We start from the raw sequence: 13,222 nt of genomic DNA, 5'->3' as shown, positions 1-13,222 counted from the left end.
CCATCCGGGTGTTTGCAGAGAACTAACGCGTCAAGCTGTGCTGGCAGGGCGGGCCTTGGGAAGGTGGCACAGTGCCTTGTCCTCAGCAGAGGTGTAGGAACAGGACAGACATAACCCTGGGGCCTTCCAAAGCAGAAGGGTAGGTGACACCTCCCCCCAAAAGGCAGTGATACCCACCCCAACCCACTGATCCCCTCTGCCCCTTGCAGAAACAGCCAAGCCCCAGGGCACAGTTTTGAGGGGAGGAGCTCTCCCCTTCTCTCCACGCAGCCGCAGCTGTGTCCCCACAGCACCACATGCACTTGGCCAGGTTAGAGCCACCAGCTAGAAGAAAATCATTAAGTAATTCAGAAAAAGATCATCTTTAATTTATGAAATGAAGAATCATTCTCGAACTTGGTTAGAAGTTGCACAAATAACTTATGATTGAACCATCAAGAGCTACAGAAGCCTCATGGCAGGAATGTCTTGGTCCAAGACAGAAGGCAGCTGTGCCCTGAGGCAAGATGGCAGGTTGGCAGGCTGAGACCCCAGAGGGAACCTGGCACTAAAAAAAGAACAGCACATCCCTCAGTGTGCAACAACACTGCCTGCCTACCCTCTTCCTCCTGCAGCAGACAGACTTTGGCACATCCCTTCTGCCTACTCCCAAACACATCACAGGGATTGAGGAGACATCCCCTTACCTCAGGGACCCCTTTGGGTCCCATCCCTGTCCCATCTGTTCCCAGTCAAAACCAGGGAGACCAAAACACCTGCTCTCCTCCTTGGATCCCTGCCTCGGCAGCCAGGTGAGATGATCAAACTCTGGGGCACTGTTTAAAGCACAGAGGAGCTGAGGTGTCTACCTTTCCCCACGGCTGTAAAATCTCAACCCTGTGACTGCCCAGCATTGTGTCAGACAGGCTCCAACAAGAAACTGAAGGCACAAAAGCAAGACCTGGTGTTCCTCCAGGCTGTGCTCTGCAACAGGGGACAGTGCCAGGCTGCCTCACCAGGTCACCTGGGATGGCCCTGGGCAGGGAGGCACTTCCATTGGCTCATTTAGGGGTTGGTTCCCTGACCTGTGCCAGCATGGGAGGGGGCTCATGGCACAGCTCTGTGACAGCACTGAGTGGAAGGGACTGGAGGAGAGAGGAGGGATAAACATAAGCAATGTTTATCCAGCTCAAGGCCCTGAATCCAGTTCAAGCCCTGCACCTTTCCCAGGTTGGCAACAAGGCCTTCTGCAAGGCCACAAAGGACAGAACCTCAGCATAAAACACAGCCAGCAGATCCTGCCTGTGCAGGATATTGTCCTGGAAACAAGAAATGTCGAAGAGTGGATTTGGTCCAAGAACTGCAGCACTGTATGTGGGAGGGTTGTACCAGTTACTGGGAAAGGCCTTTGAGGTCCTCTCATCCCTGCTCCTGCTGTTCTGTCATCATCCCCTCAGTCACTTAGTCCCTCAGGAGCCTCCCACTCTACTCCCCAAAGCTGCAAGGCTCTAGCAAGGAAGGACTCCCTGTGCAGTCTCCTCCTGCTCAGCCAGAGGCTGTGGCTCCCCAGGGCCATGCTCAGGGCAGAGGAGCGAACTGGGGACATGTCTGCCTCTAGCACACACTGCAACCCAGCACCTCCTCACCAGAATGAGCAGCTCTCTGCTCCCTGGAACAGGCTGGGATAAAATGTTCTTGCTCCTGTGGCCAAATGATCTATCCCAGGCCCCTCACATGCTGAACTTCTCTGCCTTCCACAGTGACCACCTCCTGGAATGAGAAAACATTGGCCTCACAGCGTTTCACAGTTGAACCGCAAACACCAGGCTTTCTCAGCCTGCCATCCCTGCGTTTTGCCTGCCCTCTGGCACCAGCCTGGAACCAGCAGCACCCCGGGGGCTTGGGCACCCCTTAGATTGTTTTGACCTCTGGTGCTCGGCCTTGAGTCAGGTTCTGCCGCTGAGCCTTCACCATCTGCAGCCGCTTCCCATGCAGGCTAAACTGCGACCAGCTGAGGAGCTGCAGCAGCGCACATGTGATGGGCACAAAGACGAGGAGGTAAAAGCAGCCCTGGCGAAGAGTTGGCTCCAAGGCCATGGCAGACTCCAACTTTGGCTGGGCACTCACCACGTTGCTCAGGGGGTTGCGCTGGAAGATGTCGTAGCCTGGTGTCAGAGAAGAGTTTGTGAGACTGGGAACAGTGGGGATGGACCCTCATCCATTCTCTCTGAGTGACTGGCTGTGGAAAGGCAAGGACCAGGCACAGCTCAGCCACTGGACCTTTGTCCCCAGGGGACAGGACACTGAATTCACATGTCTGCCCTCTCCCGCCCCGCTGCTTTCCCCAGGAGCATCCTTACCTGTGTATGCACAGAGCAGCCAGGTGCCAATCAGAGGGGCAAAGGTCTGGCCTGGCTTGGTGACCAGAGCCACCATCCCAAAGAGCAAGGCTGAGGCTGCCTGCTTCCTACGGTTTAGGACTAGATCCTCATCCACTAAGTCCGTGACCACCAGGTTCAGCAGCTTACAGGTCCCTTCTGTGAACACACGGTTGCTGCAGAACAACAGGCAAAGCACTGAATAGGGGTATCAAGAAGTGACAGGAGTAGGTGAGAGATCAGAAAAAACAGAGTGTGAGAAAGGTTTCTCCACACTTTAAATAAGAATTTCAGAAGCCCAGGTTACAGGAGGGGAACACCATTAGCAATAAGACTTTGTACCCTGCAGCAACGCCTTGGATCACTCCTGACCTGCCGAGGAAAGGACACACCAGGCCAGGGGCTAATGGGCAGCTGCAGCACACACTGAGGGCTGTGGATGAGGAGAGGAGCTCTCAGCAGCTGGGAAAGGCTGCTGCAGGCTGCTGCCAGTCCAGCTGGTCTGTACCCTCCTGAACATCGCTGCCTCCCTCACAGCCAATAGATTCCAGTGACCCATCCTACATGCTATCAGAGCTGGAAATCACATGGCTTATGGGTGATCCTGGCTATTGTTCCCAGTCTCCCACCCCTCTCCTTAAAACAGGGACAAATAATTTTGCTTCCCAGGTGGCAAAGGGCATGGGAAGCAAGTGCTGCCTGCCTACCTGGCAATGAAGATGCAGAGCAGATACACCTGGTCAGGTCCTGCCAGGAGCATGACAACACTCAGAGCCAGCTTCAGGAAGAAGAGTCCTCGCACTACAGCGTAAACCCCACAGCGGCGGCAGAGTGACAGGAAGTAGAGGTTGTTGAGATGGGGGGCAATGTAGGAAACACCTGAGCAGAGACAGAGGCACAGACAGCTCAATGGAGTTTCAGTTTCCACCATGCCACCAGGTCTGATACTGAGAGTAAGAGAACAAGGCTGGCTATTGCCAGCAGGACTGTAAGACACAATACAAAGCATCCCCTACGCACATACAGAAGGCTGCAGCAGATTTACTCTGTGGCTTCGTGGCACAACACACACTTTCCTACAGAGGGAGGCCTTCTCCCATCAACCTCATGGGCAGGAAGGAAGAAAAGACTTGCCCAGTGTCACACAGAAGCTGCGACTGGAGCAAAAATCAGAAAGATAGAACTGCCTGACCAGACCTAGCCTGCACGGAACCCTCCTAGGGTAACTCTAGGATCACTGTCCACATATCTGTGGCAGCCTGGAAATGGTCCATATGCTGTAGAGGGAAAGGGTTTAAATTCAGGCCTCTGTTCTCTGCTGCATCCTGGGGACACTGTCTGCAGCCTCTAATGCTCAGAGCAATACCTCCATGGAGTCTGGCATCCAGCATGCCAGGCTTGTTATTACTAGAACAGGCCCCAATTTACTTCTGTGCCCAGGAAGGACAACTTGGAGGTCCCAGGGAAGCATGTGGGCTGTGTGCATGTGAATTTTACAGCTCAGAGACCTGCATGTGAGCACACCTCTCCCCAGACAGAGTGTGCGAAGAGCAAACCCAGACTCAGGCCAGGTCCTACCTAACTCAGCTGCTCCCTCCTGTCCCACCTGAGACTCACCGAGCAGGAAGGATCCAGTAGAGACAGAGATCTGGTCTGACAGCAGGTGCTCCAGGAACAGAGGGAAGAAGTTGCTGTTAAAATGGCAGTGAAAAACCTGTGAAGGCAGCATGCAGACGAGCTGGTCAGCAGGAACAGCAGTGAGAGAGAACAGAAAAAGCTAACAGCCCTCTGAGCTCTGTTGTCCTAGAAGCCCCATGCCAAGGGACCATGCAAGATGGACCTGGAGTACTTCAGAAGAGCAAGAGCTTGGCTGTGGAGTTTCTGGCACTGTCAGCTGAGATTGCAAAGCTGCCATGCCCCCAGCCATGCCCACCATGTCAGCCCAGGGTCAGCACTGCTGCCCAGCTGCTGAGGCTTGGCTTGCACAGCACAGTGTTGCTGGGGCAAGCAGGGCCAGCAGGTGACAGCAGTGACCACAAGGCTTTGGGGACACAGTGGCATGGCAGGAGGGAGGAGGCTGCTGGCAGGACACAGATAAGGCAGCAGCAAGGCTTGAACACAAAGATGCAGACCAGTATCAAAAGCCTGCCTGAGGGGAACTGAGGGATCCCCAGGGAGCCGTAACTGCAGCACACAAAGCTGGGCAGGCTGCCGAAATTTGTTAGTAATCACTGAAGAGGATGAAGAACAGAAATGGCAAAGCCAGCTGGGAGGTAGATCCAGCTGGACAGCAAGAACAGCGATGTGAGCCTCAGGAAAGTGGAATGGGGAAGGAGACTGTGCTGACAGCCACACCAGCCAGCCAGCCCTGTGCTTCTGCACCCCAGATGGGCTGCACAGAGCTCAGCCAGCCCCTGTAATCCAGCCTACGCTCCAGAGAGGAAGGAGCACCCCACAGCTTGCTCAGGAAGTATTCTCGGTCACAAGTAGGGAGAGTGGCTACCAGCTGCTTAATGTGCAGGAGGCTCCAAGAGCAAGTGGGCGCTGGAAACATCTCTGCCCTTCCTGGGGAACTCACACACTGCTGAATCACCACGTCAAACAGCCAGAGCCAGTGCTCATCCTCTGAATCACGGTGTCACAGCTGTGCCTACCTGGATGAGATTCATGCAGACAAACCAGAGGAAGTTGCGATGCCGGGAGAGCTGCTGGAGATACTCTGCCAGGGTGATCCTCTTCTCCTGGGGGACGGAGAGTTTCTCAATGTACAGCCTAAAGGAAAAGGAAGGAAAACAGCAACCATAAATCCCTCACAGGAGGCAGGACAGAGCCCCCAGCTCTTCCTGTGTAGTTGCAGAACTGTCTTTCCTCAGCTCCCAACCCAGCCATTCCTCTTCCTGGACCAAAGCGAAACAGTGGAGTCTACAACAATGATTGCTTATTGCTAGCAAGAACCACAGGCAACAGGTCTCCCAAAGTACACCTGTCTTCCAAAAACAAAATTCACATTTCTGTCTATAAACGCATTCTCCTCTTATTAGCCATTCTGCTACATACACGCTCCTCTCCCATATCCCTGTGGTCAGCTCACCCGGTAGATCTCATCAGGATCCGCTGCTATGACAGCATAATGCTGGCAGCTTTAACAAGAGATGACAAGAGGGGCAGCCCAAGGAAAAGCAAGGAGCTAAACAGGGAACATCAGCTGCGTTGTGGCCTACCAACAGCCCAGCCACTACCAGGCAGCTAAAGCGAGCAACAGGGCAAGACATCCACTTGTCCAACTCCATAGGGAATAATGGGCAGCAAGGTAGTCTCATGCTCAAGCAGAAATGCTTTCATAAGCTGCATCTGACATTTTGCCACTCAGAGGCCTCACTGGGTGCTCTAGATATTAACTCATTTCATATTCCAAACACTGGGTGGCCATACAGCAGGTCAGGGATCTGCCTCCAGTTTAGGCCAGGAGTGTCACAAGATAGGTTTGTTCTATTTTCAGAGGGCCTTCAGAGCCAGTGTAACAGAGCTGATCCTGGAAACTGTATCAATAGACAAGAACCACAGATGATTAACAAAAGTTTGCCTTGTACTGGATCTTCCCACACATTCAGTTTGCTGCAGACCTATGCTAGGCTTTTGTCTCCGCTGAGAATTGGTGACACTTACTCTTTTAGGGTTGATTCCTGGTCCCATTTCTCTTTCCCATCAGCCTGGAACCGCTGGCGGAGCAACTGTGTGGACAGGGTAAAACCAACGATGGAGCAGAGGGCCAGCAGGACGCAAAATATGCGAAAGGAAAAGAAGTCCTCCTTGTTCCACACCGCATAGGACATGAAGACAGAGAGGGAGCCTATGGCACTGAAGAGGGAGCAGTAGAAGTTGAGGCTAGTCCTGTCTTTTGCTGAAACAGCCAGGTCTGCGAGCAAGGCGTTGTGATGGAGGTCGACCATGGTGAGAAAGCTGTCATACATGCAAAGGCAAAGGAGGAACTGCAAACCAGGATGAGCCCAGGCAACCCAGAAAGCCAGGAAAGAGATGGCAAAGAGGGGGCCATTGTGGCTCAGTGCTCTGAGCCTCTTCAGAACTACTTCAGGGGAAGAAATCTCTGCTCCTGGCCTGCAACAGAAGGAAAAAAAAATATTTTAGACACCTGGACAAAGCCCTGCATAACCATGTATTCTTCCTCTCCAAGGGAGTCATGTAAGTGGCACAGACACAAACAGAGCTTTTGCTCACGTAACAAGCACCCACATCAGACACCTTCTCAGATAATGTGTGAATACACTGAAAGTATGGGTTTAAGAAGGCCAAAAAGTGTGGAAAGGCACTTTCTTTTCTCCAGAGGAAGTCTCTTCCTGACAGCGCTGTACTGCCTGCACATAGCACAGTGTCAATGATTTCAGTGAGTTTTTACTAGTTGCAGAAAGCCCCGCCGTGATTTTCATTAAAATATTGACATAAATACACAAGAAATGCTAATGGCCAGAGCCATTAGCAGAGCTGTCTTCCCTCAGCTCCCATCCCAGAGAGTTTGGGAACAACTGGTCTGAGGCATTCTATGCGGAAATATAACTGTTGTTTTCCCCCTTCCGCCTCCCAAACTATGTACAGATGCTCTCCAACACCCCACTAAGAGTCTTGCTCATATAGCAGGGGCTTGAGATGTTAGACACCCATGTTTTAGGTTCTGCACCACTCCTGATTGTTGAGGGCTAGGGTCACATCCACCCAATTGGTGTGTGACTTCCTCTATACAGCCAGGTACTGAAACATTAATAACTTCAAAGGTGCCAGGAAAAGGAGGTATTTAAGAGTTCTGTACCCCAGAAACCATTCTCCTGCCATCATTTTAAAGCTCTCAATTTCACATCATGTTCCCCAGAGAATAAACAACTTCCCAGCCTCTGCTGGAAGAGGAACTTCACTTACTGCTGTGTGCTAAGGAACACTCGGTCACTCAGCCAGCCGAACAGAGGGTCATTGAGGCTGTTCCAGATCAGAAACACTGTCTAGGAAAGAAAACAAGACAGTGAAACAAACCCCAGCTCCAACAAAGACTCAGTTCTGCCACTGAAGCAAGCAATGCTGAGCTGGTACAGCGAGCCACCAGCAGGAACTGTCCCAGCCCACCCTTCCTGCCCTATCACCACTGTAGGATTCCCCTGTTTTGAGCAACTGGCAGTGAGGCTAGTGGTTTTCCCTGCCTGTGAAACACTGCAATGTCCCCAGAGAAAAGGCAGTCTTAAGAACAAAGTTTCCAGGTTTTCCCAGCTTGTTCTATCTTTATATAAGCATGAAAAACTGAAAAGCCCAAGTTAGCACTTAGAAGGCTCCCAAAGGAGAACACTGCTGTTACAACTAACACTTTTCACACGTCTAGCAAGGAGCAGTCTTGGTTTCAGAATTCCTTACTTAAGAGGGCAGAAACTTATGGAAAAGACTAACCTCTCCTATCCAAAAGGACAGTTTATCAATCTTGTAAACAGAGACAAAGGTGTCCACATAGTACAGGAGGAATACGTTGTGCAAAATGGAAACAAACAGCGACAGGGACCCGTAGATCACTGCAGTGGGCAAATGGAAAAGACAAGCCAGCAGTCGCAACTCCATGTTGGTGCAGTCAGCATTCGGCTCCCACAATCACCTCCACTTCAGGTGAGATGTCTTCTCCCAACACCTGCTACATCTTTGTTGGGGCCAATCCATTGTTGCTCCTGCAAGAGAGAAAAAAATAAATAAAATGAAATAAAATGAAACCAGGTTCAATTTCTTAAATTAAGTAAAAGGTGAATCAAGTTAATTGGTAAATCTTTGTCTGCAGAGATCAGAATTCATATTGCTTTGAGTAGCTGTTCAAAAGTGGATTGGAGGGGATTTAAGAGACTAGAAGCTCTCTGCTGCACTAAAGCTGTTTCATTAAGCTGAGGCCAGGCTGCGAGCTCCCTGCAGTACGCCCGGTCCTTTGCCCTGTAACGTTCTTTGCTATCCAGCAAGTAGCAGATTTATTTAAAGCTCTTTAAAGGCAAGGTCACAGGAGCAATCAAGCTCGACAGCTGCAAATAACAAAGCAGCTTCAGGAAACACACCTAGTCACTGACGTTTTTAGGTACCAGTGTAAATTTTTAGCCAAATGAAAATGACAACAGCTGTGATGCAACCTCACACGTGCACCCTGCTTTGCGTGGGCAGTCACAGACGACTGCACCTGGGCTAGCTCAGACAGGAGTTATTTATGGCAAGCAGTGCTGCTGCTTCGTGGCATGAAGAGACACGACCAGAGCATGATGGCACACAGCAGACATGCTGCCACCACATGATAAAGGTGACCAGAAGTGCCTTAGCAGCTCTCCAGCTCATTTTGGAGCGGCCTAGATTTTAGGATCGGAGTCTGAAATAAAGACGCTTTGGCTGGACAGCAACATGTACAGAAATAAAACCAGTGGAAACAGCAGCCTTAGACCACAACAAGTTGCTGGATGTTCACAAGGGGCACCTGTGAGGAGAGGACTCCTCACATCAGCACTGACTGGAGCTTATGGCCAGGAGATGAGACCAGCATCCTCCCATGATGTTCTCTCGTGCTTTTCAGCCTGAGCCCCCTCTCATGCTCAAATTGCTACAGACCAAAGGCAAAGCACAAGGCCCCTCTTCAGAGGAACTTTGGTGAGATGTTAAGGGTTCTTAAATCAGAGCAAGCCAGCTTCTCCAGCCCATGCTGTCATAAGAAGGCCTGTTCACACCACATACATGAAGGGTAACAACAAGGTCATGTTCTCGACACTGTCAAAAGCCAGATAAGGGGCTCATAGTCACTTCCATTTCAGCCCTCCAGGGTCAGCACTCACTCAGCTCAGACACACTGTTGGGACTTTGCAACACGGGATTAGAGCGAGCACATAAGGAATGGGAATCTATGCACTGAGCCAGCCTTGCTGGGCTTCCAGCACCAGCTGCAGCATGTCCAAGCAGAAGATCAAGCAGAAGAATAAACATCTGGGTATGAAAACTGATGAAATGCCAGTCCCATTCAGCATTTCCCTGAAGCCATGAGTCTGACCACTTCTAGGCAAGACTAGAAGAGCAAAAATAACCATCCGCTCTGCCTAGGCCAAGGAATTCCTCATAACTACTTCAGAAAGAGGAATGGCATTTGTTCCAATCAATTACATCACTAGATTGAAACTGCACATCGGCTTCACTCCCAGACAAAGCACTAAACCTCAACTGGATCCAACTGCAGAGCTCTTGTGGAGCGAAGTCACCATTCTGCATCCCTGCCATGCCAAAACCCATGGCCAGATAAAAGGAAGACACTGCTTGGAGGCAAATTCAGCCAGACAATGAACTTTTATAGGTGTAATTAAAGACAGACAAGCCTCAAGGGGAAATTGCATTTTGTATGCAATTGAAAAGGAATCATGATGTCTGAACATAAAGGTTAGACGAAGGGAGAGCTAAGCCAACTGTCCCACCGCTAAGTCCTCTGTCTCTCAACAAGAGCCTTCCATGGAGGACTGGCTCAAGGGCAGATGAAGGCACCAGAGCGTGAGGCACTCTCATGAATGGGATGGAGAACAAGGGAACAGCATAATTTTGCACCACGTGAAACCTCAGTGTATCCAGACCTTGACCACCGTGTGCACATCCAACCTCACTACAAACTTCACACGACGTGGAGATGAGGGAAAACAAAGTAGGGCACCTAAGGTGCCCAAGGGACTGAGGCAGCCGCCTTCTGAGGGAAGACTAAACAGGTGGGGCTCTTCAGGCAGAGAGGAAAGGCTGAAGGGGGACATGACTGAGGTTTACAGTCCCATGTGCAGGGAATAAGGTGAATGTGGAACCGTCAGGACACAAGATCTGGGAGCACTCACTGTAACTAGCAGGAAATCAGTTTAAAGTTCACAAAAATAGTTCTTTACCTGGCAGGTAGCAAACACCTGACATTTGCTCTCAAAGGTTACAGAAGTGGGCAACAGGTTCAAAGACAAATTCATGGAAAAAAGCTGTGCACAAACAGCTACTAAAGGGAGCAGGCAGGGAAATCCCCTCCAGCAACTCGGACCTGAGGGCTATGCAGGCTGCGGGTGGACAAGTGGGAAGGCCACAGATGGTGGCCCAGCTCATGTGCTCTCCCCCTAAACAGCATCTCCTGCTACCATAGGAATATGGGAAGAGACAGACTGACAGTGTGACCCACAAGGGTAATTCTTAAACTGGACTTGCCTTTCCTACCCAAAGCCTGTTTGAAAGCAGTGTCTGCTCAGGGTTTGGTTCTTAGTGCTGCACTTCATGCTGTCCCCATTCAAACAATGCTTCCCTGAGCACATGTTGCACAAACCACAGCTGCTGAAGTTTTCAGAGACACCTAATTTTGTCATTTACATACTACAGTGCTGTTCAAAGAGGGTGAACTTCTACCTCCTTTCCTTCCTCTCCCTCGTCACTCCCTTGCAGATGTGCAACCCCTCCAGCCAGCTGATATTTGTGATTTTTTTGCTAGGACAGTTGTTAGGTCATTTTATGTGCAGTTAAAAAGAAACAAATCATAGTTGTCTGTGAAAAGCAGATTTTGCTTCTACACCCAAAGCACTGCATTATTTAAGCTTGCCACATTGGTATTTTCATAACCTTTTCCTTGGAATGGAGAATTACTCATTGAGTATGTCAGAACTTTTCAACATTTCAATGTAAGGCTGTAAGTAGTAATGGGAAAAGGAGCTGCAGGAGGGAATAGCTATTCATTCATGCTGAACTTCTAACACACAGTCATAAAGCAACAAGCTCGTAAATTAGAAAGAAATGAGCCTTTATTTGAGGAACTTCCGCCTCCGCATTTGACATCTGGCTCCTGCCAGTGACGTCTGCAGATCTTATCTTCCTGAGAAGGATCTTTGAATACTGGCTACCAGGAAAGTTCTACTTTTGTTGGAGAGTTCTGGCGTATGGCAGTGTCTGGAAACACACCACAGCTCTTGCACATCTGCTGTAACTTCCCAGCCAGCTCACAGCTGGATTCACAAGTCCCTGTGTCCCATCATGATTCGGCAACGCTTTGGGCTTTCAAGGCTGAGCTCCAGCCTTCCACAGCAGAAGTCACTTGTACTGAGCTACCAGCAGAGCCATAGATGTGAATCTTGGGCCAAGCCAGCCTTTTAAGCAGGGCCAGATGATTTTTATGTGCTGAGATTGCCACTCAGGAGCCTGAAATAGTCATCTGCAGACCTGACCGCAGTAACGGGATGACTCTCACATTCATTCTCCACTGTGTGGGTAATGCAGGCTGGACTGTCCCAAATAATACCTCAGGATATGTCTATGCTTGCTTCAGCTGTAACTACACTGCTTCTGCTGCACATCCTGGATTTTGGGTGTTTTACTAGCAGAGGGCCAAATACACCAGCTCCGTGTTTCTGCAACTGCCACACAATAAATCCACCCATCAGCTGGAAAAGTCACCTGAGAGAGGACCCTATTTCTAGACATTGGTCATGGCCAGACAGGACTGGGATGCTGGCAGTCCAGCCCCATTCATAGGGAAGCTAGGCTGGAGCTGCACCTGTGAAAGAGCTGATGCTCTGTGACCTGTCCCAGCAAAGCAGCTGGTGCTGGGCACATCAATTCCTCCCAGACCCTGTAAGTGACAGTCACAGGTGTCTTCATCTGGTCAGGCTTATCCACCAGTGACAAATCCATTTTGGGAGCAAGAACAGGTTCTGCACACTCCTTTTCCAAGAGATGTCCAAGACATAATACACCTCAGAGGGTCCTCAACTCAGGAAGCTACTTGGATTCTGGCAGGACTCTGTCAGTAAGATGGGAAATCCCTCCACAGAGCTATTTCACTGAATGAAACTGAAAGAGCCCCCTCTTAAACAAAAAAACACTTTTAAAAGCCTATTCCTATCCTAGGAAAGCTCCTTCCTAGACACACAAAATTTAGGCTCCTCTGACCAAACTTTGATCCTGTGCACCCTCTTAGAGGTGAATATAGGTCCAAGGCTCTGTTTCTCCATCATACCACTGAAATCCTCACTCCACATTTCCTCATATAATCCACTTACTAAGAGGGAGTCCCGAGGGAACACCAAACATAGTCCTGTGTGAAACATGAAGGAACCCCTCCGACAGCAGACTCCCAGCAGCCTGGTATTGGAAGGGTGAAGCAATGAAGCCTTTGAAACTCTGACACCACCTGGATCAGGCATAGAAACATGCCTGGAAGAGGCTATGAGGGTGTTTCCCAGTACTGTTTACCAACTGAACAATCACTGATAATTGTGCATCATGAGGTTTAGTAACACCCTTCTTGTTACAGGCAATCGTGCTTCCATCAGTTGCTTCCGTCACTCCTGCCAGGCTCATACACGTAAACACAACTGCCACGCAGACAATTAACATCTCAAACCAGCTGGTAGTTTCTGTGGAGCTGTGTTCCAGCAGAGCAATCTCCTTCAATCAGATCTCACTCCCTAACAGGTACACAAGGTTTGTTAATAGAGGCAACTGGGTAAATCTCATAGCCTTGGAACTTGACAAGGCTTTTAACTTAATAACACGTGGTATCCCGTGTCTAAATGATTCGTTGTTTTACAGTGTAGGGGAAGTGTGTTAGATGTACTAAAAATGATGGGTCTCCCCATCATTTACTGTCAATATAAGCTCTGATCCTGTAGAGGACCTCACAGCAGTAGCACAGGAATCACTGGCAGGTAACTCTGCCCTTAAATTACAAATCTGGAAGTAAATATGAAATCCTCATTGAAAACAATCCCCAAGAGTAGGATCACAGAAGCTACAAGAGGGGATTATTTCACAGATGCCTGTTCTTTGTTAAGACTTCAGAGGAAGCGCCAGGTGAGAAG

General features: G+C 49.9%; 1 protein-coding gene across 3 annotated transcripts in view; it reads right to left on the bottom strand.

Moving 5' to 3' along the window:
- Window positions 1–346: 346 nt before the first annotated feature.
- MFSD13A (major facilitator superfamily domain containing 13A) overlaps window positions 347–13,222 on the bottom strand; it is a 13,388-nt gene continuing 512 nt past the window's right edge. For 2 of the 3 annotated variants that reach the window (XM_027647890.1, XM_027647891.1), the window contains exons 2-9: window positions 7,803–8,071; window positions 7,287–7,366; window positions 6,024–6,473; window positions 5,012–5,129; window positions 3,975–4,071; window positions 3,065–3,236; window positions 2,340–2,533; window positions 347–2,144 (exon numbers count right to left, since the gene is read on the bottom strand). In XM_027647890.1, the coding sequence (XP_027503691.1) occupies window positions 1,891–2,144; window positions 2,340–2,533; window positions 3,065–3,236; window positions 3,975–4,071; window positions 5,012–5,129; window positions 6,024–6,473; window positions 7,287–7,366; window positions 7,803–7,967 (1,530 nt within the window). In that variant the 5' untranslated portion in view covers window positions 7,968–8,071 and the 3' untranslated portion in view covers window positions 347–1,890. Of the gene's footprint in view, window positions 2,219–2,339; window positions 2,534–3,064; window positions 3,237–3,974; window positions 4,072–5,011; window positions 5,130–6,023; window positions 6,474–7,286; window positions 7,367–7,802; window positions 8,072–13,222 lie in introns of all 3 variants that reach the window. The other variant, XM_027647892.1, reaches the window with a different exon arrangement.

This window comes from Corapipo altera, unplaced genomic scaffold (assembly GCF_003945725.1).
Source record: "Corapipo altera isolate COAL_440 unplaced genomic scaffold, ASM394572v1 56, whole genome shotgun sequence".
Taxonomy (NCBI): Eukaryota; Metazoa; Chordata; class Aves; order Passeriformes; family Pipridae; genus Corapipo; species Corapipo altera.
Note: the sequence above shows the minus strand (reverse complement) of the source record. Positions and strands in the feature narration are given on the sequence as shown.